Raw genomic sequence first — 27,926 nt, 5'->3', positions numbered from 1 at the left:
CCGCGCGAGGGCGCCCGCCCCGCCGTCTGCCGGGTGACGCGCGGCGCCGCGAACGTGGCCAACTCTGCGCACGGCCTCCTCCGGGCCAACAGCTCCGTCACGGGTGGGCGGGACCTCAAGCCGACCCCGCCTTGTTAAATTACGGAAATGGGCAAAAAAGTCCGTTCCCACAGTCTGTGCTCACACCCTAGCTAAGGTTCCCAGGTCCTGGGAACCCCTTCCGGTCGTCCCCCACGGGAAACCGGAAATGGTTTCTCCCAAGCCAGGGCGCGCATTGTCAGTTTCACCCGCCTAGCAAGGGTCCTTTTCTGGGGCTGCCCTCAGCGTTGCCTGCACAAATAACCAACATGTCTGCCACGACTAGATCCCCAGACTCCGCCTCGTGTTTTCTAGTCATCCTGCTGGCAGGTACTACGTGAACCCAAGCAAAAAGAAGTCCAAACAGTGAGGCCCTGCGGCACTGATCGTCCTCCTTTCCAGGCTCGGGCCCAAGCTTGCCTTCCGGCCAGCGCTCCGCCTCCTCCCCCGCCTTGCGAGCAGTCAGGGGGTTGCTGGGGCGACTTCCTTCCTCTCCCAACAAGATGGCGGGGGGCGAGGGTGGCGTGACTCTCGGGCAGCCGCATCTTTCTCGGCAGGATCTCGCTACCTTGGTAAGGTTTGGATCTGGGGGGATGCGGAGTGAACTCGGGAGCGGGGGAGACAGGGCCTCCCGGGTGGCGTTGAGAAGAGGCAGTGAGTGCTGGGCTGTCAGCGTGGTTAGCTCCGGAGCCGGACGTTCTAAGCTGCGCTGGCGCCGCCGCCGGCATCTGGGCAAGTCCACGAGCTGGACGCGGGGAGTGAGATCGGGGGACCTAAATGTCATTAAGGTTTTCACCTTTGAAAGTTTGTCCTCCGTTCTAATGCTGTCAAGGTTGGGCCGCCTCTGGCTTCTACATCTCCTCTTTTGAATGGAGGTATATAGTCTCGTGTAACGATGGACTTTTAGAGCTTCCCAGTCATCAGGAAAAGGGCTTCAGAAGTAGGAAAGAGCTATTCACGTGGTGGCGAGCTGTAGGTCAGATGGAGAGCCAAGGGAAAAGTTGTGATTTGCCTTATGTATAGTGATTAAAAATAAAAGTAAAATGTTTGTTTCCAGGATGTTACCAAATTGACACCACTTTCTCACGAAGTTATCAGCAGACAAGCCACAATTAATATAGGTAAGATAAGAATAACTTCTTGGAGACCTGAGTTGCTTGATCTCTGGCAGGTGATTTTACCCTCTCTCTTTGTGTGATTACCTGAGTTATATGAGGATGCAGATATTCAAATAGATGTTCAGTGCTTGTGAGCAAAGCACCTCTTAGGTTTCTTTGGGAAACACGTGTTGCCCCTGCCTAGCTTACAGACTAGATGAGAAAAGATACAGCCATATGAGAAGTTAAATAGCATGAGGCCATATGTAGTTATGTAGCACTTTAAGGAAGAAGTAAAAATGCGGCTGTGCTTGCCACACAGGCTTATTGCAAGGGCAGAGTTTTTGAAAGTTTTATTTGATATATAGGCTATTATTAAATAGAGGTGTGTTTTTTTTCTTAATTGACGCCTAGAACTTTAGAGGAGAAGTTATGTCGACTGAGTGTAAATTTGGGGTATTTGAGTCTGTACAAACAGCACAGTAAAACCTAGTTAAAAGTAAGGCTCTACAGTCAGGCTATTAAAGAGTTATAACATGTATGCCACCCTTGACATCATTACTGTAATTAAACCTGGGTGGTTTTCTCATTTTTGTGGATTCCTTTTGGTTAAGCTCATCATACCTATTTATTTCACTCTGGGAATGCTGAAAAGTTTCTGAATATACAAGGTATTATGTATTTTTTATTGAGTGTTTGTTTTATTTTTAAATTTTTATTTACTGATTTGAGAGAGAGAGAAACATCGATTTATTATTTTACTTACTTATGCATTCATTGGTTGCTTCCTGTATGTGCCCTGACCAGGATCAAACCCACAACCTTGGCGTGTTAGGATGATGCTCCAACCAACTGAGCTACCCATTGAGGGCCTTGCCTTGAGTGTTTATTTTAAATGAAGGCAGTCTTTTCTGTGATTAAAAGCATGAGATGAATAGTTTTTAGTATCTTGAGTATAGCTTTTTTTTTTTTTTTTTTTTTTTTAATCATCCTCACTCGATATTTTTTCCATTGATTTTTAAAGAGAGTGGAGTGGGGGGAGAAAGACACACATCGATTGGTTGCCTCCTGCACACACCCTGACAGGAGCTGGAGATCAAACCTGCAACCCAGGTTCGTGCGCTTGACCAGGAATCAAATCCAAGACCCTTTGGCAAGTGGGCTCACGCTCTAGCCACTAAGCTGCATCGGCCAGGCCTGAGTATGGTTTTTTAGTAAGGTTATCAGTTACATGGAAAGCTCTTTTCAGTCCTGTCTCAGAATAAGTTTTTAGTAGAAAAGAATACGTAGGAGAAAAAATTGAAGTCACTGTTGGTTGTATGTTGATATTTTATGAGTTATGCCTTTGGGTTTTCTACTCTAACACTGTGTGAAAAAAATATTTGGTGCAATTGAGTGCACGGGAATTAATTTTTTGAATTTTGTTTGTAGGTACAATTGGTCATGTAGCTCATGGGAAATCCACAGTTGTAAAAGCTATTTCTGGAGTTCACACTGTCAGGTTCAAAAATGAACTGGAAAGAAATATTACAATCAAGCTTGGATATGCTAATGCTAAGGTGAGCTATGTACTGTGTAACTAGAGATTAACTTTAATTGGAATGTGCAGATAACAAATCTAAATCTTTTCATTGAAACTTTTAGATCTATAAACTTGATGATCCCAGTTGTCCTCGGCCAGAATGTTATAGATCCTGTGGAAGTAGTACACCTGATGAGTTTCCTACAGATATTCCGGGGACCAAAGGAAACTTCAAATTAGTCAGGTGACCTCTTTGGTGCTAAAAATACTTATACTTCATATTTTATTGTCTTGTGGTTGGTGCTTTTTGAAATGTGTAACTGGGATATTAAACATTGAACCTAATTGTTAAATAGTTTCATTATTATTATTTTTTTAATCCTTCCCCAAGGATATATTTTCCATTGATGTTTTTAGGGAGGGGAGGGAGGAAGGAAAGGAAGGAGGGAGGGATAGAGGGAAAGAGAAAGAGAACACTGGTGTGAGAGAGACACATTGATTGGTTGCCTGACAGGGCTGGGGTTCGAGTCTACAACCGATGTACGTGCCCTTGGCTGGGAATTGAACCCAAGACCCTTCTGTCTTGGGCTGACACTCTAACCACTGAGCATTGGCCAGGGCAGTAATATTTTTATTACCTATTCATATGTAATATTCATATTCCACATTTAAAGTGACTTAATTTTGGGAATACTATAACTTGCCTCTTGGAAGTATTGATTGATCTTAGGACTGATTGTTACTTCTCCGTTGTTAGACATGTTTCCTTTGTTGATTGTCCTGGCCATGATATTTTGATGGCTACTATGCTGAACGGTGCAGCAGTGATGGATGCAGCTCTTCTGTTGATAGGTAAATATCAGAATTGGTTTGGACAAGTCAATGTGGAACAAATCCAAGATGAAATATTTAAAGGGCAGCTAAGGCCTTTAAGGGCCATATCTATTACCTAAGGGTGACATGAATGGAACCTAACATGAAATCCTGGGTGACATCCCTGCCTACCAGCTATCACAAAATACTAAACAAGTTAGACCTAGGGCTGATGTCTTGTGAGAATTCATATGGTAGTATATATTTTTAAAAGTCAGTAGTTATTTTCCCTACTCACATCACATGAAGTGATTTATTTTAATTTTAAATTTACATGTAAAAGTACATGTATTTTTTAATTTTTTTTTGTCTCTGAGTTGTCCACTGCAACACTGATGTATAATATTTTAAATCTCATTCTTGGTAAGTATTGAAGTCTAGACCTGAATTGAGGTTTTCAAGGCTAGGGTTGTACTATCTTCCGTATGTGAGCTGTTGAGATATTTGAAAGTATGCCAAGCGGATATAGTATAGGACACCTGAACGTCACTGCATAGAGAAGATGATCATTGGAGTGCCCAACAAAACATGCCTATTTCTTTATAATATACTGTTGGTTATTATCACAATTAGCATTCTTCCCTCCCTTTGTGGGGAGTAGCCTCTGATAGTTGAAATTCATAGACTGTATTAAATGTCTTTCCCTCTTAATCACTCTGCCTCTCAGGAGCTTGACTAGGCCGGAACATTTCTAATACTAGATAGAGCCTTATGCCTGAGCAAAAGCTGAGGGCAGACTCGGAGGTGCCAAACTTGCTGATTCCAAACTCATTGCTTAGGATCAGCAATGGGAGCAAAAGGATGTGATATCCAGGACTTTTGCCTTGAATTGGGCTGGGGCATTCAAATGTTTCCTTTATTAGATACCAGCCAATTTTTTTTTGGTAAAATACACATAAAATTTATCATCTTAGCCATTGGAAGTGTACAGTTCAGTGACAGTAAGTACACTGACAGTGTTGTACAAGCATCACCACTATCTAGTTCCAGAACATCTTCATTACCCCAGAAGGAAACCCTAAGCCCATTAGGCAGTCACTCTATTCCCCCTTCGCCCAGCCCAGCCCAGCCCAGCCCAGCCCAGCCCAGCCCAGCCCAGCCCCTGGCAACCACTAATCTCCTTTCTCTTACGGATTTGTCTCTTCTGGCAAGTATTTCTACTTAATTCTCATGCATTTTTTTTCTTCTTCTTTTAGCTGGTAATGAGTCTTGTCCTCAGCCCCAGACTTCTGAACACCTGGCTGCTATAGAAATCATGAAACTGAAGCATATTTTGATTCTACAAAATAAAATTGATTTGGTAAAAGAAAGCCAGGCTAAAGAACAGTACGAACAGATCCTTGCATTTGTACAAGGTAAGAAGCCATAATATCTAGTAACATCCATGGATCACTTTGAGAGCCATTTAATCCAGCTACCAGATGTTAAATTAACTCTTAATATAACAGATTATCTAAAACAGAGTAAACTTAGGGGTCTTAAGCCTACCTACCACTAGTGAAATCTATATTTCTAAGTTTGATAGACTAAAGTATATTTTTGCTGGTTGAAAGTTAGAAGTAAAATTGTATTCTGGAAATAATCAGTTTAAAACAAATCCTCCTCAGGGATAATAAAATGAATGAAAGCATTTTTAAAAATAGGTCTTAAATTATTCTTACTGAGTAGCTACTTTGAGGATTGGAAATGACATTTATTTAATCTTCATGGTCCCTTTCTCAGCGTAGTGGTTTTCATTTCAGGGAAGACGTGATGCATCTTATTATTATTTTAAATATATCTTTATTGATTTCAGAGAGGAAGGGAGAGGGAGAGAGATGGAAACATCAGTGATGAGACAGTCATTGATCGGCTGCCTCCTGCACGCCCCCTACTGGGGATCGAACCCGCAACCCGAGCATGTGCTGTGACTGGGAATCGAACTGCGATCTCCTGGATCCTTAGGCCGATGCTCAACCGCTGAGCCACACTGGCCGGGCAGTACATCTTATTGTTGACATTGGCTTCTCTCTCAGCCTTGTTTTTCTTGTTAGAAAGGTTGGCTTCCCATGAACCCAGTTCTATCATAATGAAAAAGAATAAGTCATATTGATTAAAATCTATTTCTGTTTGTTCCATTTCTTTGACCAGCCTGTTTGACATATAATTAATAAGGAGCAAATATTATATGTGCAGCAGTCTTTGATTAGCAAAGAGTCTGTAATTTTATCTTGACGTTTATTAGAAGGTTAATTACATGTTACTAGAAATCTTTCAACTAGTAAAATGCTCTTTCCCAGGAGTGTTAGTATTTTATTCCTTTAAACAGTTTTAGCATTTTAGTATATTAAATATATTTTAACATATTTTTCCCTTAAAGGGAATAGTATTCATTTTCAGGAGTAAAAGCAAACAGATTATTGCCACCTTTCTAAACAGAATTATCCCTTTCAACTGGTTGCTAGCATTGGTGTGGGGATGTATAAGCATCTGTTTTAGTCATCTTAACAGTTTTCTGTAACATGTATAGAGCAAGTTGTGTAACATTGAAGAATTCTGATTTTTCTGAATTTTGTCATGAAGGTACAGTAGCAGAAGGTGCTCCTATTATTCCAATTTCTGCTCAGCTGAAATACAATATTGAAGTTGTCTGTGAGTACATAGTAAAGAAGATCCCAGTACCCCCAAGAGATTTTACTTCAGAACCCCGACTTATTGGTAAGTAATAGAATTTGTCTTTAACTCTTTTTTAAAATACATTTTTATTAATTTCAGAGAGAGGAAGGGAGAGGGAGAGAGAGATAGAAACATCAATGATGAGAGAGAAATTGCCTCCTGCACGCCCCCTGCTGGGGATCAAGCCTGAAAGTCTGGCATGTGCCCTGACTGGGAATCGAACCGCTATCTCCTGGATCCTAGGTTGATGCTCAACCGATGAGCCACGCCGGCTGGGCTGTCTTTTAACTCTTAATTGGATGTTTTCTACAATGCTGATTCCCCCTTCAGAGTGTTTATTACTGTTTCCTCTTTCTGCAGCGGTAATAAAATTATAATGGCCATAAAATTTTTGGGGGGTTTTTTTTTTTGGAAATTGATCAATTTTGAGACTGTATTGACAATGCTAGATTGCATTACTGAATCAGAGACAGAGTTCTGAATACGGAAGGAACTTTTAACCTTTTTGTGCTCAGTACGTGGTATGTTATGTGATCAAGATGGAATAACACAGTATTCTCTCTGGAATTATGTTGTCAAGAACAGGATGTTAGAACTCATACAAATGATTTCATTGTACCCTTAATGAAGATTTTCATGTCCCTTTCACTTTTACTTAAGTTTATAATATCAATATTGATATAATCTGATCATCTAAGCTTGTGTTTCCACACAGAGATCTAGGAGCCTTTTCAGAACAGACATTTGAGCCCTTTTGGGCCTTCACCCAGGACCCACCTGTGTGTTGTGGGAAGTGTTCTCTTGGGTGATTGTGATGCGTGCCCGTTAAGGGACTGCTTTCAGGACCTAGTTGCAGGTCGTGTAGTTCTAGAGTTGTTTTGTAGTTTTAAAACTTAATTTTTATTTCCGAAGTCATATAGAGGTATGTAAAGAAAAAGAAAGGCCATAATCTCCTTGTCTCCCACTTCTAGCCCCTTAGCCCTGCAGTAACCAAAGTTAACAGTTGGTGAATGATCTCCCATACCTCTCTTTGTTCATATCATCACGTATAAACATACACATGTTTTTTGTTTTAGTTTTTCTTTGTGGAAGTGGGATCATACTGTATGTGTTATTTTAGTAACTAGTTTTTCCCCCCCTAATAGTATATGAGAGTTATCCTTCCAGATCATTACATATGGTTCTACATTCTTTAAGAGTTGCATGACATTCCATAGAATTGATGTACCCTAAAATGCCTCCCATCAATGAACTTTTACGTTATTTCTACTTTTCAGTCCTAAGTAAGGCTACAGTAAATTTAGTTGGAGTAATATGAGATTTTGTCACAAAGTCACCCCTATAGTCTAAATCTTATGTGTCTACTATTTTAGGAAAGTTAACTTAGAAAATAATATTTCATCTAAAGTTAAAATGTACAGAATTGGGGCTTTAATTTGTTTTTTTGTTTTTTTTTTAAGTCATTAGGTCCTTTGATGTCAACAAACCTGGCTGCGAAGTTGATGACCTTAAGGGGGGTGTAGCTGGTGGTAGTATTCTCAAAGGAGTGCTAAAGGTAAATTGGATTTTGGTTATTGTGTTTTGTTTTTTAATTGGGGTAACATTGGTTAGTAACACTAAATTTCAGGTTTTTAGAACTTTATAATACAACGTCTGTATACTCCATATATAATTCATTGGTGTGCTCACCACCCAACATCTACTGGTTGTTGTGTTTTTGTTTTGTTTGTTTTTTCCTGGTCTTTTTTTCTTAGTAGGTTTTTGTTTATTTCAATTACAGTTAACATTCAGGTATTATTCTGTTTTAGTTTCGGGTGTACAGCATAGTGGTTAGGACATCATGTACTTTGCCCAGCTGGTGTGGCTCAGTGGTTGAGCATTGACCCATGAACCAGGAGGTCACTGTTCGAATCTGGTCGGGGCACATGCCTGGGTTGCGGGCTTGATCCTCAGTAGGGGTTGTGGAAAAGGCAGCTGATTGATGATTGTCTCTCATCATTGATGTTTCTATTTCTCTATCCCTCTCCCTTCATCTCTCTGAAATCAATAAAAAAACCAAACCATATTTAAAACAATAAATCTTTGCAGTAAACAAAATTGTTTTTAAATAAAAGAAAATTGCCCTAGCTGGTTTGGCTCAGTGGTTAGAGTGTCGGCCCAGACTGAAGGGTCTCATGTTCTCTTCTGGCCAAGGGCATGTACCTGGGTTGCAGACTTGATCCCGGCCCCGGTTGGGACGTGTGCAGGAGGCTACCAATCAGTGTGAGAGAGACATATCGATTGGTTGCGTCCTGCACTGGCCCGGACCGGGGCCGGGGATCAAGCCTGCAACCCAGGTACGTGCTCTTCGCTGGAATCAAACCCAGGATCCTTCAGTCTGAGGGCCAACACTCGAACCCCTGAGCCAAGCTGTCTAGGGATACTTCCCTGATCTTAATCACGAAAAGAGTACGAATCTTTCAAATTGAAAAATGAAAGTTCTGAAGACATGAAACTTTTTTAAAAATGTACTTATTGATTTTAGAGAGAGAAAGGGAATGAGAGACATCAGTTTGTTGTTCCACTTATCCCTGCATTCATTGGTTGATTCTTATATGTGCCCTGACTGAGATCAAACCCTCAGTCTTGGTGTATGTGGACAATGTTCCAACCAACTGAACTGCATAGCCGGGGCAAAAGTTTTTTTCCTTGGTGTCTAGTACTTGAAATAGATGTCTTTTTATACTATTATGTTTTTTGGATGTGTCTGATCTCTAACTTTATAGGTTGCTGGTGAGTATGGAGCCTATGGGGATAGGCTTATGTGGTAGGTGGTTAGAAACAGTTGGATGGTTCTGGTTTGGAAGATCTCTTTCACATTTTTTTAATAAAGAAGTTTATTGATTTTTAGAGAGAGAAGAAGGTAAAGGGAGAGAAGCGTCGATGTGAGAGTGCAGCATCCATTGGCTGCCTCCTGCACAGCCCCTACTGGGGATCAAGCCCACAACCGGGCATGTGCCCTTGACCCGGAATTGAACCAGCAACCTCTTGGTGCATAGATTGACGCCCAACCAACTCAGCCACACTGGCCAGGGTGATTTTTTTTTATTATGACCTTTGAAATAGAGAAAGGATTGCCTTTTCAGTTTTTTGGTCTTCCTGTTAGGACTTTTTAAGTTTATTTATTTTTAAATTAGTTAACTTATTTTTGTTGTTGTTGAAAGTTAACAAATGTCCCTGTTTTTCCCCCTGTTGATTCCCTCCACCTGGCATCCACCCCTGCCCCCCAGGACTTTTTATGTGTAAATAGGAATTATGTTGTCCCTAACTCTAATTGCAGTAATTCTAATTACTAATTTATATTTTTACAGGTGGGCCAGGAGATAGAAGTCAGACCTGGCATTGTTTCCAAAGACAGTGAAGGAAAACTCATGTGTAAACCAATCTTTTCCAAAATTGTGTCACTGTTTGCGGAACATAATGATCTTCAGTATGCTGCTCCAGGAGGTCTTATTGGTAGGATTTTCCTGTCATCCCTATGCTTTTCATTTGTGGGTGTTCATGGTACTTTTCATGGGAAATGGGTTACCCAAACAGATATGTTACAGATTTTTTTTTTTTTAATCCTCACTGAGGATACGTTCTTCATTAATTCTAGAGAGAGAGAGAGGGGGGAAGGGAGAGGCAGAGAGAGAGAAACATTGATCGGTTGTCTCCTGTACACGCCCCAACTGGATTGAACCTGAAACCTACACGTGGTTAAACTGTTGATTTCAGGTCATAAGATGATTTCATGTGTTTTTCAAAAAATTATTTTTAAGCATAAAAAAGAATACTTTTTGTCTTAGTATATTAAGCAGTTCCTTTTTAGCAGTAATAATAAGTTTTATGACCTAGTATGTAAAAACAACTAACTGTACCTGGGCTGGTAGTGCATCTACATAGTTTGGGGAGTAGACAGTGGTTGGTTTTATGTATGTTTTGCAAATGGGACGTTACCCACAAATGTCAGTTGAATCATGTCAGATCATATTTACACTGAGGTGGAAATGAAAGAAGGTAACTTCCATTGTATACTAACTACTGAGGTAATTTATGGATTTTCTGGTCCCTTACAATTTGGTGTATTACCAGGTATCCATAAAAAAGCAAGGCTAAGTGAGAATTAGTCAGAGGTATTGTCCCTTTGGATTAAAGAAGAAATGGTGAAGGAATTTGACTTTTGGTTCCATGGATTTTGGTTATATAATTCATTTTTCTGCTTTATCCTGTAACTAAGGCTTTACTGTAAATGATTTTTTTTTTTTTAATAAACAAGGAAGCTCCAGAAAAGTTTTAAAAAATTTAACATAAAGATAGAGAGAATGATATAATGATAACTCCCATGTAGCCACCATCCAGCTTCAACAATTACCAATACTTTCCCAATCTTGCTTCCTCTTTATCTCTCTTTCCCTCTCCTTGAAAGACACACTGCTAAAATATTTTGAAGTGGATCCTAGGAATCATGTATGAAATCTTTAAGCTATTTTTTTGATCAGCCTCCCAGGCGAAAAATGACAGGCAGATACTCTGCACGCTGCCCATGAATTTTGAATCAGCCTTCGTTAAGGATAGACTCATTTTTGAGTTAGGCTATTATCTCTTTGCCCTTTGTTTAGAATTTAAATCAAGAGAATCTTTTTGTTTTCAAATGCCCAGATAACCTGTGAGTTTACAATTCTATTTCTTTGGCTAAAACGGGTATTTTGTCACCCCTATGTAGCTATTACATGACTGAAAATATAAGTGTACTAAAATGTATAGGTATGTGCTGCACTTGTTTGGGTACGTTTTGGGGTAAACAGCTTTGTAGGGAAAAAAGTTGGAATATATATACACACACACATACATATTTATATCTCATTTTATATCAGGAGTTGGAACAAAAATCGACCCCACTTTGTGCCGGGCTGACAGAATGGTGGGGCAGGTGCTTGGTGCAGTTGGAGCTTTACCTGAGATCTTCACCGAATTGGAAATCTCCTATTTCCTGCTTCGACGGCTTCTGGGCGTCCGCACTGAAGGAGACAAAAAGGCAGCAAAAGTAAGTGCTTTCCGCAATTCCTGTTTCCAGAACAGTGACAGTGACACGGGGTTCAAAAAAGAAGAAGCGAATAAATTTGACTTCTTGAAAATTGAGAATTTCGGTATCGCAGTCAGTTTAAAGTGAAACCAAGCAAAACAGGGAAAAGTATGTCACATACGACAGTGATATAGTCATCCACTTGATTTTTTTAAAAAGTCTCAGCAAGATTACATTGGCAGAAATGGAAAGTTGTTGGCAAGGATTTAAGAAAATAAGCAGTAATTTTTGGAAAGCATTTTATCTATTTTGGGGCTTATTTCCCCCCAATTTATTTCCCTAGGTGCAAAAGTTGTCTAAGAATGAAGTGCTCATGGTGAACATAGGATCCCTGTCGACTGGAGGAAGAGTGAGTGCAGTCAAGGCCGATTTGGGCAAAATCGTTTTGACTAATCCTGTGTGCACAGAAGTAGGAGAAAAAATTGCCCTTAGCCGAAGAGTTGAGAAACACTGGCGGTAAGTTATTAGCCTTTGTTGCTGACACAATCAATTTCCTTAAGTTCTTGGTACTGTACATGCACACTTTTCCTTGAACACAACAATTACTGTGTCTTTAACTCTCAACTATTTATTTGGATGACTTTCAAATCTGTATTTCTAGCCCTGGTTTGTGATAGACACCTGTGTAAAACCAATGAATTTGGTTCAATATTTTCCTTGTCTTTTTAAAACTTTCATTTGGAAATCAATTCAAACTTAACAGGAAAATTACAAGAGTTGAACACAGAACTCCTATATTCCCCTCTCCCAAATGCACAATTTATTTGCGTGTGTGTGTGTGTGTGTGTGTGTATACACATATATATAAATATTTTTCTGAACCGTTTGAGTAGGTTGTATATAATCATGCCCCTTGATCTCTTAATACTTCAGTGTATATTTCCTGAAAACAAAGATATTCTATTATATAACCAACTTAAAGAAGTTAACATTGATGAGGTACTGAAATCTACAGTCCATATTCCAGTTTTATTGCTTGTCCCAATAATGTCCTCTATGTCCCTCCAGCCTGGGGTCTAAAAATTAGACTGCATTTCATTTAGTTTTCATGTTTCTTTGATCTCTAATCTGAATTTCCTCAGCCTTTCTTTGTCTTGACATTGACAGCTTTGAAGAATACAAGCTAGTTACTTTATAAACTATTCCTTAATTTAGGTTTATCTGATGTTTCCTAAGATTAGATTCAGGTTTTGTACTCTTGGCTGGAATACTTATATAGGTGGTGATGTCTCCTCGGGGAATCGCTAAAATTGTTCAAAGAAATGAGAGCATCTGAATGATTCTTACATTCTTTGGAATTAGCCCATGTGGTTTTAACCCGTGTATAGGTGGGTTTTGTGCTAGAAGTTACAGTTGAGTTAGCAATCCAGCCTGGGTATTGATTAGAGCAGACATTGGAAGAGGGAGCAGAGGTCCCTCTGCTGTTGAGAGTAATCTGCCAATAGACTAGCTAGTCCTTTAGTTGTTCTTGTAATTTCCTTTAGCTAAAGCCATTGTGATGTGCTGAGGTGCTTGAATGGTTAAAAAAAAAAAAAAGGCATAGAGAATGGGATTTTAAGAAAATAATCAGACTGGGGGTTCTGTATCAGCACGGTTCCTTAGGTGGATGGGAAGGTTCTTGGCGGTTCTGAAGGAGCAGGTATATTTTGATAGAGTGAAGATGAGGATATTTTTAGTAGCAACTTTTTTTTCTTTTTCTGTCATTCATTCATTCAGACTAGAGCCCATCTCTGGGCCTAAGAATCTGAGACGATAGTGTGAGCTTTCTTTGTGGAGGAGCAGGTTTTGGAAACATTCAGATTGAGCAGATAGGCAAGTAAAACCAGTTATGTCAAATGATTGTGTGGTGATGATAATGAAATAGACAAAACCTCACAGCTTCTAATTTTGTTTTCATTTTGCAGTTTAATTGGTTGGGGTCAAATAAGAAGAGGAGTGACAATCAAGCCAACAGTAGATGATGACTGAAGAATTTGGATCAAGTGGGATTTTCTATTACTAAATTAGCGCTATATTTTCAAAGCAGTGCCGCAGAGTGAATTTCACCTTGATAGCAGTCATTCGCACTTTTTTGGTGATGCAAATGTAACATCTGGTACTGAAATAGGGTTTACAAAAAATGCAGAAATTATTGGATTGAATCTACCAGAAATGAATCATTCCCAAATAATGTCTCAAGTATATATTACTGATAGTTTGAAATGAAACTACTTGCTGCAGTTAGCTTTTGCTGTAGCATGTGTACAACCGAATGTGTTTGAAATAAAATTTTTCTTCTTATTTTCATGATTCATCTTTGAGTAGCTCCAGACTTGAAAGGATTGTTGCATCACTAAAAACACAGATACAAATTCTTGAAGACCAGCTTCCCCTTGCCTCATATTTTATGTTGCTTTATCTTTGAAATTTTGAGTAAAAAGAAATGAATAGGTTCAAATAAAATTATCCTTCAGAGCATGAGTGCTGTTTCCGTGGACACACCTTTCTCTCCTCTCTCTTCCTGGACTGGAACGCAGGAAACTAGAGCCAGAAGTTCTCAGCCTCTTCCTATGAAACCCCACAATTGTTTCTGTTGGTTGACACCTGAAATCCAACAGCCTTCTTCTGCTGGGAAATACTGTTACACCAGGTGATTCTAGATGAGTAACTAAGATCTTCCCAGGCCTTATTTTATGAGATTCTAATACTAGTAATTGCTTTTTGGTGTTTTTGTTTTTTTTAAAAAATGTTTTTATTGATTTCAGAGGGAGAGGGAGAGGGAGAGACGTAGAAACATCAGTGATGATAGAGTCATTGATTGGCTGCCTCCTGCATGTCCCCTACCAGGGACTGAGCCCACAACCCGGGCATGTGCCCTGCCTGGGAATCGTACTGTGACCTCCTGGTTCATGGGTCGATGCTTAACCACAGAGCCAGGTTGGCTGGGCTTGTGTGTGTTTTATTTAATCTTAGTAATCTTTGGAACTTTAAAGAGATAAAGTATGTTAGAAAGCAAGGAGTGGGCCCTTTGATTTTTAACTTACTCTCCATGTTCCTGCACTTTTCCTGTGCTGTGCTTTTTAATTTTTACTTAATTTTTGTTCATAAGATTCTGTTAGAGCAGTGGTTCTCAACTCTGACGTTAGAATTGCTAGAGAAACTTTAAAAAAGATAGATGCCCCACAGAGATTCTGATTTAATTGGCTTGGGGTGGAGCCCAGGCATTGATGTTTTTAAAAACTCCCCAGTGTTGAGAAACAAGTTTAGAGAGTTGAGAAGTAGATGTATCAGATAACACACAATCTTACTGAGTTTTGGTAGTCTGATAACACTCTTGTTTTTCTTAAATTTGCATTTAATGTGGGATTTGATAGTATGCTTTTCGGGGCACTGAAGTTGCTGCCTCAGAAGTTTAGAAGCAGCGGCTAAGTTATATAAATTATAAGGTTTGTTTTATTTTTTAATCCTTAAGGATATTTTTTCATTGCTTTTCAGTGGAAAAAATATGCTCGGGTGAGAATTAACCAAAATATATATATATATCTTGGGAATGGAAGCAGCAACATTTACAAGGTCTAAGACTGTTACCTAAAAATACAACCCAGAAACTGAAAAACTTGAACTGCTAAGAGAATTCAGTGAGGTGACAGAGTTCAAGATAAACTTGCAGCCCGGCCGGGCGTGGCTCAGCGGTTGAGCACCGACCTAGGATCCAGGACATCGTGGTTCGATTCCCGGTCAGGGCACGTGCCCGGGTTGTGGGCAGATCCCCAGCAGGGGGTGTGCAGGAGGCTGCCGATCAGTGACTCTCTCATCATTGATGTTTCTCTCTCTCTCCCTCTCCCTTCCTCTCTGAAATCAATAAAGATACTGTTTAAAAAAAAAAACATGAAAAATTACATTTATAAATAATTTACTAATTAGTTTACAACACACACAAATACACAAATAAGTATCAATGGGTATAAACTATGCAGGTATAAATTGAACAAGAATATGTAAGGTGTATATGAACACAACATTTGCTGAAGGACAAAAAAGGAGGCATGCATGGTGAGAAAATAGGCACTATTCTAAGATGGGAGTAAATATAGTACAGGTGATTGCCATTTCTCTAAACTCACTGCAATCTGAATAAAAATTTCAATAAGACTTAAAGAACTTGTTCAGCTGATATGAAAGATTTGGAAAGGTAAATTCACAAGAATAGTAAACTTTGAAAAGGGATTATGATGGGAGAGTTGACATACATTTTCGAACATGTAAAGCGGCAATATAAGAAGTATGGTATTAATGCAGAAATAGATCAATTATTTGAATAAACTATAACCAGATATAACATTTTATTTCTTAAAATACATTTTTTGATTATTAGGAAGGGAGAGAGAGAAACATCAATCACTTGCCTCCTGCATGAACCCCAACCTGGGACTGAACCCACAACCTGGGTTTGCACCCTCACCAGGAATTGAACTGGCGACCTTTTGGTGCACAGGACGGTGCTCAACCAACTGAGCCACACCAGCCAGGGCACCAGACATAAAATTTTAAAAATACTATCAGCATTTTTTTTAAGCAAAAGCCAACATTTGTTGAAGGAGAGACCAAAGCTCCTGCCACAGTGAGTGGGGTCCTGAACAGGCAGCCATATCAGTGGCTTTTTATGTGAGTGAGGAAAAAGATTTCTCTAGTCCAAATGGCTAGCCATTTGGGGATAAAGATATTTTATTGAAAATCTTAGTAAGATTTCATTGAGACAAAATTAAGAACGAAGGTGTAGATTATTTTAGTAACTCGGATGGACAAAGCAAAACAAACCAAAAAGTCAAAGGAAAAGTTGGCAGATCCGATACACAAAAGTTCAGAACTTAAGGCCAAAGATGGTACAGATTTAAAAGATGACAGGTTGAGAGAAAATACTGAAAACTTACCTGACGTGAAAACCTAATATTCCTAATACAAATCAGTAGAATAAAAATAGAATAGAGCCCTAGCCAGTTGGGCTCAGTGGTTAGAGCGTTGACCCGAAGACTGAAGGGTCTCGGGTTCGATTCCCGCCAAGGGCATGTACCTCGGTTGGAGGCTCGATCCCCGGGTGCGTGTGGGAGGCAACCAATCGGTGTGTCTCTGTCACATCGATGTTTCTCTCTGCCCCTTCCACTCTCTCGGAAAGGCAATGGAAAAAATATCCTCAGGTGAGGATTTAAAAAATAAAATAAAATAAAAATAGAATAGAAATGGAACAATATATATTGCATCACTTTAGGTGGCTGAAGACTAGCAGCAAGAGGACTCGTGTGGACTCCTGCGACACTGGTTGGATTTGGGCAAACAGAGAAGTTAGTGGCAGTGAAGTGGTCCCACAGGCAGGAGCAGCATCTCACCTCCGTGGAGTTTTCTTAGTGCCTCAGACTCCACAGCAGGTAAGGGCTGTGCTGCTGCCAGTGACTTGCAGGAGGGTTTATTGGATCAAGAAAATGAGTGTCGTGCTGGGCCATTGTACTTTCATCCTCAGAGATCATATCATCGTTCAGGAAGAACTTAGACAAATACTCCTCTCAATGCTTCCATTTAAGGGAACGTTTGCAAGCATTTGGCATCCGGGTGATCACACAAGGCACCGTTATTGAATGATGTGTCTGACTGCAGCTTTTTGGCAGCAGAGAAAATCCATCTCACAAATACGTACACGCTAGTTATAGAAGAAATACAAATGCCCAGTACACATTTGTGAAGTGCTCGGCCTGTCTAGTAATAAGGACCGTGAAAACTAACAATGCGATTCAGTTTCACCCGTTCAAATTGGTGAAGCGTAAAACGATTCATAGCAATCAGTGTTGGTGAGTATATATTGATTGGTGAGAAGTATAAACTGGTACGTTCCTTAAAGAGGACAGTTTGATTATATCAAGACTTAAAATACCTCACCCTTGAACCCAGAATCCCATATCTGGGAATGTATCATAAAGAAATATTTGCTCATAATATGTATTCCAGCATCGCTTATTATAGCAACAATTTAAAGACACTTAATGTTAGTCAAAAGGGAATGATTAAGTATATTTTGTGATCTATTTATTCTATTATGAAATAAGCCACCTTTGATTCCGCCCTGGTTAAAATTGAAGGTGAAAATACTGGTCCCAAAAGTATTTTATGAAAATCACTGGAGAGAAAATGATCTCTTTGACTTCAAGTGCTTTGAGAATTCATACTGCAGTATTTGTTGCTCTGTTAGAGTCACAAGTTTATTTTCTCAAACAAGTTTATAGGAAAAAAGCTAAGACCAGCCAGTGAATTCATGCCTCCTACATAGTAGTGAAGTTACACATTAAAGTTTATCACTATTGGGCTGGTATATCCATTACTATCTATATTCCTACAGTAAATACTTTCTATCCATCCAATATAATTTCCTATTACAAACATACAGTGAGTAATGTATTTCCCACAACAAACATGTAAGAGTTAGCAGGAATCATAACTTTAGGTATTATACTCCCAAGGAGTTAACAGTAAATCCTTTATAATTAATATTTATGTCAAGAATATTATTATAGGAGGTTCAACTAACCAGGAAAACATTCTAGTGATGGAAAGATACAGACTATGTATAGCTCAAACTTAAACAAGACCTTTAGCCTTTGCAAATTCTCTTGACTCTTGGGGACCTTGTGATTTATAAATCATCCTTAACCTTCTCCAAAGGGTTGTAAAAATACAACAAAACCTGTTAGTCCAGTGGTTTGCATCCTCAAAAGCACCAAGTCAGCAAGCTTCAGTTTGCCTCAAAAAGTTTCTCATCAGCTGCTATTATGACTCATGGGCTATTTTTTCAAAAATTTATTACCTTTTCAAAAGACCAATTTTTGGCTTTGTTGAGTCTCTATTGTACTTTGTATTTCATTGATTTCCTATCATTATTTCCTTCTCCTTCCTTTGGGTTTATTGTGCTAATTTTTACTAAGTAATTAATTAATTTTCTTTTAGCTTTTCTCCTTTCTAATATAAACACTGAAGGCCAAGTATTTCCCACTTGGGACTTTTATGCAGAATCCAACAAGGTTTTATTTATTTATTTAGGTGTAATCTATATTCAATAAAATTCACAAATCTCAAGTGCTCAGTTTGTCGAGTTTCGATTATTTCATACACCCATGTCTCCATTAGCTCAACCAAGAGATAGAATATTTCCATCACCCCAGAAAATTTCCTCATGCTCCTACAATATGTAGTGTTTTGGCATCTGAATTCTTCCACATAGGATGTTTTTGAGATTCATCCATGTTGTAGCATGTATTAATACAGTGGTACCTCAGTTTTTGAATGTCTCCGTGGACGAACATTTTGGGTTACAAACGCTGTAAACCGGGCAGGAAATGCTTCAGTTTTCGAACCCGCCTCGGGAGTCAAACATGCCCCGCAGCCTCTGCTGAGGGCAGAACATTTCAGAACTCGAATGGTCTCCGGAACGGATCACGTTAGAAAACCGAGGCACCACTGTAGGTTTTTTTTTTTTTTTATTGCTGAATAGTATTCCACTGTAAAGACATACCACATTTTGTTTATCCGTTCACCAACTGGTGGACACTAGGATTGTTTCCACTTTTTTGGCTATTAAGAATAATGCTGCTATGAGCATTAGCATTCAAGTCTGTGTAGACATGTTTTCATTTCTCTTTGAGTAGATTCCTAGGACTGGAATGTTAGGTTGCATGGCAAGTCTGTGTTCTACTTTTTAAGAAACTGCTAACCTGTTTTCCAAAGTGGCTGTACCATTTTATATCCCCATCAGTAATGTGTAAGAGTTCCAGTTTCTCCACATCCTTTCTGAAACTTGGTATTGTCTGTTTTCTTTTATAATACTAATTTTAGTGGATATGTAGTGGTATCTCATTGCGGTTTTAATTTGCTTTTTCCTAATGACTAATGATGTTGAGCATCTTTTTCGTGGGCTTATTAGCCATTCATATTTCTTTGGCGAAATGTGCATTCAAATCTTTTGCCCATTTCTAACTGGGTTCTTTGTTTTATTGTTGGGTTGTAAGAGTTCTTTATGTATTCTCAAAAGTCCCTTATCCAGATATATGATTTGCAGATATTTTCTCCTGTCTGTGGCTTGGCTTCTCGTTTTCTCAATGGTATCTTTTGAAGTGCAGTTTTTAATTTTGATGAAGTCTAACTTATCTTTTTTCTTTTATGGATAATGCTTTTGGTGCTGTATCTAAGAACTCTCTACCTACCCCAAAGAAGATTTTCCTCCTATGTTTTCTTCTAGATGTTTTATTTTACTTATTTATTTACTTTTTAATTCTCACTTGAGGATATATTTTTTCCCCCATAGCTTTTCAGAGAGAGTAGAAGGGAGAGAGAGGGGAGTGGAGAGAGAGAGAGAGAGAGAAACATCGATGTGAGAGAGACATGATTGGTTGCCTCCCGCACGAGCCCCACAGGGCTGGGGACTGAGCCCGCAACTGCAGTGCATGCCCTTGGCCGGAATTGAACCCCGACTCTTCAATCTCCCAGCCAACGCTCTAACCACTGAGCCAAACCGGCTAGGGCTAGATGTTTTTTAATTTTAACTCTTACATTTAGTCTATGAACTATTTTGAGTTGATTTTTTTATGGTGTGAGGCAAAGGTCTAAGTTGATTTTTTTAATGTATGGATATCCAATTTACCCAAGCTAATCATTGGAAAGACTATCCTTTCTTCAGTGGATTGTTTTGGCACCTTTATCGAAAATCAATTGAAATAGATGTAAAGGTCAATTTCTTGAAATCTTTGCTACTGATCTGTATGCCACATTGTCTTGGCTTTAAAATATGATTTTATTGATTTTGGAGAGGAAGGGGGCGGGAGAGAGAGATATCAGCTGCCTCTTGCACGCCCCTCGCTGGGGACTGAGCCTGAAACCCGTGTATGTGCCCTGACTGGAACAGTGCAGGGGACCTCCTGGTGTATGGGTCCATGCTCAACCGCTGAGCCACACCGGTGGGGCTACTGTGGCTTTAAAGTAAGACTTTATTTATTTATTTATTTGTCCACACAATGTTTTTATTTTTATTTAACTATAAGCAAACAGCAGAATTAACAACATTCAGCAACTCCAGACCAGCTTTTCTTACACCAGTGAACAGTGATCAATCCACAGGCACACACTTGGGGATTTCTGATCACCTCTCACCCAGCCCTGCAGCTCATCTAGACAGCTGCGCCTCACCAGGAAAGTGACTCTCCCTATTGCTTTTTCCGGTACTGATCTTTAAAGGAGCCAGAGCAGGATTCTGACACCAAGTAACCAATCCAAGATGTACCATATATTGGGGGTTAGTGGACATGCCAGCCTCTGGCTGTCTGGTGAGAAACAGGGTGGTGAAAACACATCTCAGAATATGCCACCATGCACAATTCTGGACTCCGTCTCACAAAGGCAGAGGCAATGAATCTATTTTCTTTTTTTTTTTTTTTTTGTCTCTCTTAAAGGGTTTTTTGATGCTCTGCTCTTACTTTAGACCTATTTTTCTTACCTAATTTTTTTATCCTTTAAATTTTGGGTTGCCATTCTTATATTGACAATCTGATGACCCCATCATAGTACCAAAATATCTCCCAAAATGGAGTTCAGATTTGATCAGAATATAAACCAGGGCGTGTGACCCTTTCCAATTATAAAGGATAGGCAGAAGGAAAAGTCACCCTAAACCGCTATCTGCTCAGGTCTCGCCTCTGAGACTGGGAACAGGGAAGCAGAGAAATCTACATGCATCGCTGAACTTGAGAACACTGCTTGGGGCCCCCAGGGCGATTTCCGTTTCCTGGCTCTCCCCTACTTCCCAGACAGCTGCTCCTAGAGCTTGGGCACATAATCATCCCATTCCGCCTGGTAACACGTGCCGGCCACTGGGGACTGGGCTCGTACTTTTTGCGGACAGATGCCCCCTTGAATTTGCCAGGGTGGCCTCCAGATCGGTTGCTCAGAATGGGCTCGTCACACTTCAGCGGACTGTCCTGCTCATAAACCAGCCAGAAGTAGCTGTGAAGCCCTGTGTGCCCTTTTGGAGGCCCAGAGCCCACATAATCAGAGAGGACTGTGCCACTGCTGATGTCCTCGCCCTTCATGCTGACCACCAGAAAGTGCTGCCATTGCCTATATTTGGGGTCCTTTCTGCCGGGAGCATCCGGGTCTGTGAAGACCACGGAGTAGAGTTTGCCTAGATCAAGGCCACCCCTCGCAACACTGGTGGGCCGGTTCTTAACCCGGGTGGGCGTCAGCAGTTTCCCCAGCTAGCTCGTCGACTTCCACTCCGGCGTATTTGACCTGCAGCGGTGCTGCGGCGGCTCATCCACCTCCTGCAGGCTCAAGGGCCGGGACCACTTCCCGAAGGCCACCGGCACACGGGGCGGAGCGGGCGGCCGCCGGCAGAGCCGCGGGAGACCAGGCGCCGGAAAGTAAGATTTTATATCGGGTACTAGAAATCCTCCGACTTTTCTTTTCTCAACATTGTTTTTCCTACTCTAAGTCCTTTGAATTGCCATAGAAATGTGAGGTTCGGCTTGGGAGTTTCGCGCAAAAGAGCCTGCTGGGCTGTGGATGGGGCTCGCGTTAGATCTGTAGATCCAGGCGGCGGCCTGGGCCTGGGCCGGGCGCGGCGGCGGCGGCGGCGGCGGCGGCGGCGGCGGGCCCCGAGCGGATCTAAGATGGCAGCGGCGGCGGGGCGGGCGCGGGCGCGGGCGCGGGCTTGTGGGGGTGGCGGGCCCGGGCGGCGCGGGGCCCTGCGCGGCCGGGTCGGGGTTCCCTGGCGCCGGCCTCCCCGCCATCGAGGCCGCGAACGGCGGGATCCGGGGCCCGGGGAGCTGCAGGCACTGCCCTTGGAGGGGCCCCGGCCGCGGCAGGCATCGCCCTCTGCAGCCATGAAGAGAGGTGTGTGTGTGTGTGTGTGTGTGTGTGTGTGCGTGCGCGCGCGCGCGCGCACGAGTGCTCGGTGTCCCGCGTGACGGGGTGCAGCCGCGTGGGCAAGCGGCCCTTCACCCTGGGCTGCAACGGCGTCCGCGCCCGCTTCGCCACACCCGGCGATCTGTCCCTTCCGTATCCCCCCCGGAGACCTGCCGGGGCCATAGCCCCGAGCGGCCGGTGCGCCGCGAGTCAGGGAGGAGTCGTCCTCCGGGCAGGATTTCCAGGTTCATGGGCCCCTGTGCCAGCAGCAGGGCAGGGTGCAGGACTCCGTGCGGGTGGGCACCTACCGGCGTGCCAGGCTGCGGCACCACACGGACCACAGCGTCCTGCATGTGGGCCGTGGCTCTGCCATCCGGTCGCTCTAAACGGCCCGGGGCTGGAGCAGGGAAGATCTGCGCAGTGGCACCGCGGCCCAGCTCGCTGAGGGCTGGGCGAAGAGCCATAGCCTCGCCGACCGCACGGTGGGCAGCCCGGGAAGGTGGAAGAGGCCTCGCTCCCTGGTCCGATGGACGTCATCATCTCGGAGCCCGTGGGCTATGTGCTCTTCAAGAGCACGTGCTCCAGAGCCACCAACACGCCAACAAGTACCGAGGCCTGGTGGAAGCATGTTCCCTACCCTTGACGATGTCCACGGATGAACAGCTCTGTGGAGCAGTTCCCTAAGGCCAACTTCTGGTACCAGCCATCCTTCCATGGACTGGACCTGAGGGCCCTCCAAGGCGCCTCCAAGATGAATATTTCTGGAAGCCTGTACTGGACACATTTGGCATCCGGATCCTGATGGCCAAGTCTGTCAAGTACACTGTGAACTTCTTAGAAGCCGAAGATGGGGATTTGCACAGGATAGAAATCCCGTGCAGATTCCACATGCTGCATTCTGGGTTGGTTCACCCTCTGGCTTCCTGGTTTGACGTTTTGTTCACTGGCTCCATAATGAGTGTGTGGCTTGTCCATGGCCCTGACGGAGCCCCTGACCCACTGGCACCAGGTCCGCTGCCTGTTCCAGTCACCACTGTTCACCAAGGCTGGGAACACAGTCTCAGGGACATGTCCATTTGTTGCCTCCAGAAGACTAAGCTATGACATCAGCATTGTGGCCCAGGTAGACCAGATGGGTTCCAAATCCAGTAACCTACTGGATCTTAAAAACCCCTTCTTTAGATACACGGACAGGTCACCCTCACCCCCTCCTGGCTCCCACCATACATCCCCCACTCAGAGAATGCTTACAACCTCAGCAGTGGGCTGGCCCGGGGTGGGGTGCTGACTGCCTGCCACCTGAGCAGTGTTATGGCAGGCAGCTCCAGTGTGGGCCACAACAACCTGACTCCTTTAGGTCCTCAGCACCCAGGGCAGCAGTGACCGCGCCGCCGCTCCAGTGCTCACTAGGGCAGTCAACAGCCAGTTCACCATGGGCAGCCCTGCCATCTTGATGGCTTCGCCTATGTCCGTCCCAACCAACACCATGCACTAAGGAAGTTAGGCCCCTCCAAGAAACCAAGTGAAGACTCTGCCCACTCACCCCTCCGCCCAGGCTGCTTTCACCTGTGTATTGGAGAAGCTCAAACACTGGTCAAGGTCTTCTTTGCCTATGGAAACTTGGACACTTTTTTACACAGTGTTGCTGCTGCTTCCTCCCCCCCCCCACCTCCCACCCACATCTCGGCTCTGAGTGTGCTCACTGCCATGTTTTACACAAGATCATGCCGTGGGAGCCCTGTTCCCCCCTCCTGCCCTCTCCACCCTGACCTGGGCCTGACATCTAACAAAACAGACGTGTCCAGGCCTGACAGCTGCAGGCCCTGTGGGTGTGTGGCAGGGAGCAACTGTGGCCCTGCCCATTTCCCGGCGCCGCCCCCCCTTGCCTGTCTCCAGTGGGAAGGCAGTCCTAGCCAGGCAGGGCCTCCCCAGGCGTTGGTCACAATGGGCGTGACATGCTGCTTATTTTATTTTTTTACAAAACGAACCAGTGTCAATCCACAGGCCCTCTGAGAAACCAGGCCAGCTGGGCTGAGCCAGCAGCCCCTCTCCCCCAACTCAGAGGCTTCAGTGGTCAGGGGTGGCCCTGCCAGGACTTCAGGACAGGGTGGGGCCAGGCCTGTGCAGCCCCATAGCCCCCTCCCACAGAAGGCTTCACCTCACACTTAAATGTACAGCCCACCCCAGCTGTTGGGCAGGCCTTGCCTCTTGCTGCTGTCCTCTCCCTGAAGCCCTCTGGACCCTCCTCCCCAACCCCTGCCAAGGAGGCCCTGGGGCCGGGAGGGGAGTAGGGTCAGTGTCAGCCGCTGGGGGCAGACGCAGAGAAACCTCAAGGGTCTGTCGTGAAAGGCATCCCTTTTCCTTACAGCTGACATTAGGCCTGTGTATTTCCCTCAGTATTTATATTCCCAGAATAAACCCCATTCGGTCATGGCGTATGATTCTTTTTATATGTTGCTTAATTCAGTTGGTTTATGTTTTGTTAAAGATTCTTGCATTTATGTTAATGAGGGATGTTGAGTTTTAGTTTTCTTATGATGGTTTTGCTTGGTATTGGTAAGGGGTAACGCTTGCCTCACAGAATTAACTGGGCAGTGTTCTGTTGTCCGCGATTTTCTGAGTTTGTGAAGGACTGGTAATATTTCTTCTTTATTTGATAGACTTCCCCAGTTTTCCAGTGAAGCCACCTGGACTTGAGCTATTTTTTAGGGCAAGATTTCAAATTAGTAATTCGATGTCTTGCTATAGGTGTACTCGGATTTTCTGTTGCTTTTGGGGTTCATTTTGATAACTGTGTCTTTTCAGGAATTTGTCCATTTCATCTAAGTTGTCTAATGTGTGGGCATGAAATTGTTCACACAAACCCTTTTTAATCCCTTTAACTTCTGTAGTGTGGGTTGTGATGTGCCCTCTTTCATTCCTGATTTTGGTAATTTGTGTCTTCTCTCTCTCTTTTTTTTTTTTTTTGTCTTTTCAAAGAACTGACTTTTCCTTTTTTGTATTTTCTTTTTTGTTTTTCCGTTTTCTGTTTCATTGTTTTCAGTTCTAATCTTTATTATGTCTTATCTTGCTTTGGGAGTAGTTTGCTCTCCTTTTGCTAGTTTCCTAAAGCAGAAGCACAGGTTATTGATTGGACATTTTCTTTTTTCATAAAGATATTTAAAGCTATAAATGTCCCTCTAAGCACCATTTTCTCTGTATTCCATCTGATTTTAAAAATTAAACTTTTTATTATGAGATAATTGTGAACTCACATGCTGTTCTAAGAAATCATATGGAGAGGTCCCATGTACCCTTTACACAGTCTCCCCCAATGGTAATATCTTACAAAACTGTGATACTGTGTCACAACCAGCCAAGATACTGACATTGACACAGTCAAGATGCAGGACTTTTCCATCACCAAGGATTCCTTGTGTTGCCCTCATGTAGCCACGCCTGCTTTCCTCCTGCTTCCCTTCCCCCCTCAGTCCTTAACCCCAGACAACCACTAATATGTTTTTCATTTCTATGATTTTGTCATTTCAAGAATGTTATATAAATGGAATCTTACCTTTTGGGACTGGCTCTTTTTTTTTTTCTTTCCCCACTCAGCATAGTACTCTGGAGATTCATCCAAGTTGTTTTATGTATCAATAGTTCAATAGTTTGCCCAGCAGTCGTGGCTCAGCGGTTGAGCATAGACTTAGGATCCAGGAGATCCCTGGTTCAATTCCCAGTCAGGGGGTGTGCAGGAGGCAGCCAATCCATGACTCTCTCATCATTGATGTTTCTCTCTCTCTCTCCCTCTCCCTTCCTCTCTCTGAAATCAATAAAGATATATTTTTAAAAAATAGTTCAATAGTTCATTCCCTTTTATTACTGAATAGTATTCCTTGGCATGGATATATCATACTTTGTTTAACCGTTCACCCATTGAAGGACATCTTGGTTGTTTCCAGTTATTGCCTATTACAGTTAAAGCTGCTGTAACCATTTATGTACAAGCTTTTGAGTGAACTTAAGTTTTCATTTCACCAGAATAAATGCCTAGGAGTGCAAATGCTGAGTCGTGTGGCGATTGCATGTTTAGTTTTTCAAGAAACTGCCAAAGTGTTTTTCAGAATGGCTGTACTATTTTACATTCCACCAGCAATGTATCAGTTTTTCCATATCGTTGCCAGCATTTGATGTTGGCATTGTTTTTTTTTTATTTTAGCCATTGTGATAGGTGTGTGGTGATATCTCATTGTGTGTGTTATTTTAAAAATACATCTTTATTGATTTCAGAGAAAGGGAGAGAGAGAGAAACATCAATGATGAGAGAGTCATTGATCGGCTGCCTCCTGCACGCCCCCGCAGCCCCCACTGGGGATGGAGCCCGCAGCCTGGGCCTGTGCCCGGACTGGGAATTGAACCACCATCTCCTAGATCCTACCTAGGTCGATGCTCAACCGCTGAGCCACGGCGGTCCAGCTGTCATTGTGGTTTTAATTTGCATCTCTAATGACTAATGATATACGTGGGCTTTTTGCCATCTGTATAGCCTCGTTGGTAAAATGTCTTTTCCTCATTTTGTAACTGGATTATTTGCAGTTGAGTGTTGAGATACTAAATCTTTGTCAGATATGTGATTTGCAAGGATTTTCTCCCTGTCTATAGCTTGACTTTTCTTCCTCTAAATAAGGTATCTCACAGAGCAAAATTTCACATTTTGATGGAGTTCAACTTACCGATTTTTCCTTTTATGGTACTTTTCATGTTAAGTCTAAGAACACTTCCTGGCCCTAGGTCCTTCCTAAAGATTTTATCCAATTGTTTTTTCCCCTAAAAGTTTTATAGCTTTATCTTTTACATTTAAGTCCACAATCCATTTTGAGTTCATTTTTGTATCAGGTGTGAGGTTCAGGTTGAGGTTCATTTTTTTTGCCTCATGGATGTTCAATTGATCCTGCACCATTTGGTGAAAAGGCTCTCCTTCCTCCATTGAGTTACTTTTTGCATCTTTGTAAAAAATCAGTTGTGTGTATTTGTGTGGGTCTATTTCTGGTTTCTCTGTTCTGTTCGTTGATCTGTGTCTATACCTCTGCAAAAATTACACAATCTGGAATTACCGTAGCTATGTAATAAATCATGAAATCAGGTAGACTGATTTTTTTTACTTTTTTCAAAATTAATTTTACTATTCTAGTTCCTTTTCCTTTCTATGTAAGTTTTAGGATAAGCTTGTCTACATCTATAAAAATATTGCTGAGATTTTGATAGGAATTGCATTAAACCAGTTTAGGAATTTGGGGAGAACTGACATCTTTTCCATGTTGAGTCTCCCAATCCACAAACACAGAAAGTCCCTCCATTTATTTAGATCTTGTTATATTTCTTTCATCAGTGTTTTATAGTTTTTAAGCATACAAGTCCTATACATGTTTTGTTAAATTTATGCCTAAGTATTTTATTTATTTGACTGCTTTATAAGTGGTATTGTATTTTAAATTTTGGTGTCCATGTGTTCATTGCTAATATATAGAAATAGACCCCAGCTGACGTGGCTCAGCGATTGAGAGTCCACCCATGAACCAGGAGATCACCATTTGATTCCTGGTCAGGGCACATGCCCCGGTTGTGGGCTCGATCCCCAGTGGGGGGCGTGCAGGAGGCAGCCGATCAATGACTCTCTCATCATTGATGTTTCTATCCCTCTCTC

General features: G+C 42.1%; 2 protein-coding genes and 2 pseudogenes across 5 annotated transcripts in view; 3 read left to right on the top strand and 1 right to left on the bottom strand.

Annotated features, from left to right (window-relative positions):
- The first annotated feature begins 566 nt into the window (after positions 1-566).
- EIF2S3 (eukaryotic translation initiation factor 2 subunit gamma) lies at positions 567-13,950 on the top strand. 2 transcript variants are annotated; one of them, XM_087813665.1, is made up of 13 exons: positions 567-650; positions 1,136-1,199; positions 2,607-2,734; positions 2,820-2,941; positions 3,455-3,549; positions 4,767-4,925; positions 6,133-6,267; positions 7,686-7,780; positions 9,576-9,720; positions 11,121-11,290; positions 11,613-11,785; positions 13,234-13,311; positions 13,783-13,950. In XM_087813665.1, exons 1-12 carry the CDS (start codon positions 582-584, stop codon positions 13,295-13,297), a joined length of 1,419 nt encoding a protein of 472 aa, XP_087669791.1. In that variant the 5' UTR covers positions 567-581; the 3' UTR covers positions 13,298-13,311; positions 13,783-13,950. The 2 variants fall into 2 exon arrangements, with proteins under 2 accessions (XP_087669791.1, XP_016064775.1); XM_016209289.2 differs by lacking the exon at positions 13,783-13,950 and having other exon boundaries at positions 13,234-13,609.
- Positions 13,951-21,172: 7,222 nt separating this feature from the next.
- Positions 21,173-27,926, top strand: part of ZFX (zinc finger protein X-linked) — a 75,182-nt gene continuing 68,428 nt past the window's right edge. For 2 of the 3 annotated variants that reach the window (XM_016209295.2, XM_016209290.2), the window contains exon 1: positions 21,179-21,759. The gene's annotated coding sequence lies outside the window, so the exon portion shown is untranslated. Of the gene's footprint in view, positions 21,760-27,926 lie in introns of all 3 variants that reach the window. The other variant, XM_016209294.2, reaches the window with a different exon arrangement.
- On the bottom strand, positions 21,177-21,708 carry LOC148090627 (phosphatidylethanolamine-binding protein 1 pseudogene; annotated as a pseudogene).
- Positions 21,954-23,747, top strand: LOC107534249 (histone-arginine methyltransferase CARM1 pseudogene; annotated as a pseudogene).

This window comes from Miniopterus natalensis, chromosome X, assembly GCF_054644295.1.
Source record: "Miniopterus natalensis isolate mMinNat1 chromosome X, mMinNat1.hap1, whole genome shotgun sequence".
NCBI lineage: Eukaryota > Metazoa > Chordata > Mammalia > Chiroptera > Miniopteridae > Miniopterus > Miniopterus natalensis.
The sequence above is the reverse complement of the archived record's forward strand: the minus strand, read 5'-3'. Positions and strand labels throughout refer to the sequence as shown.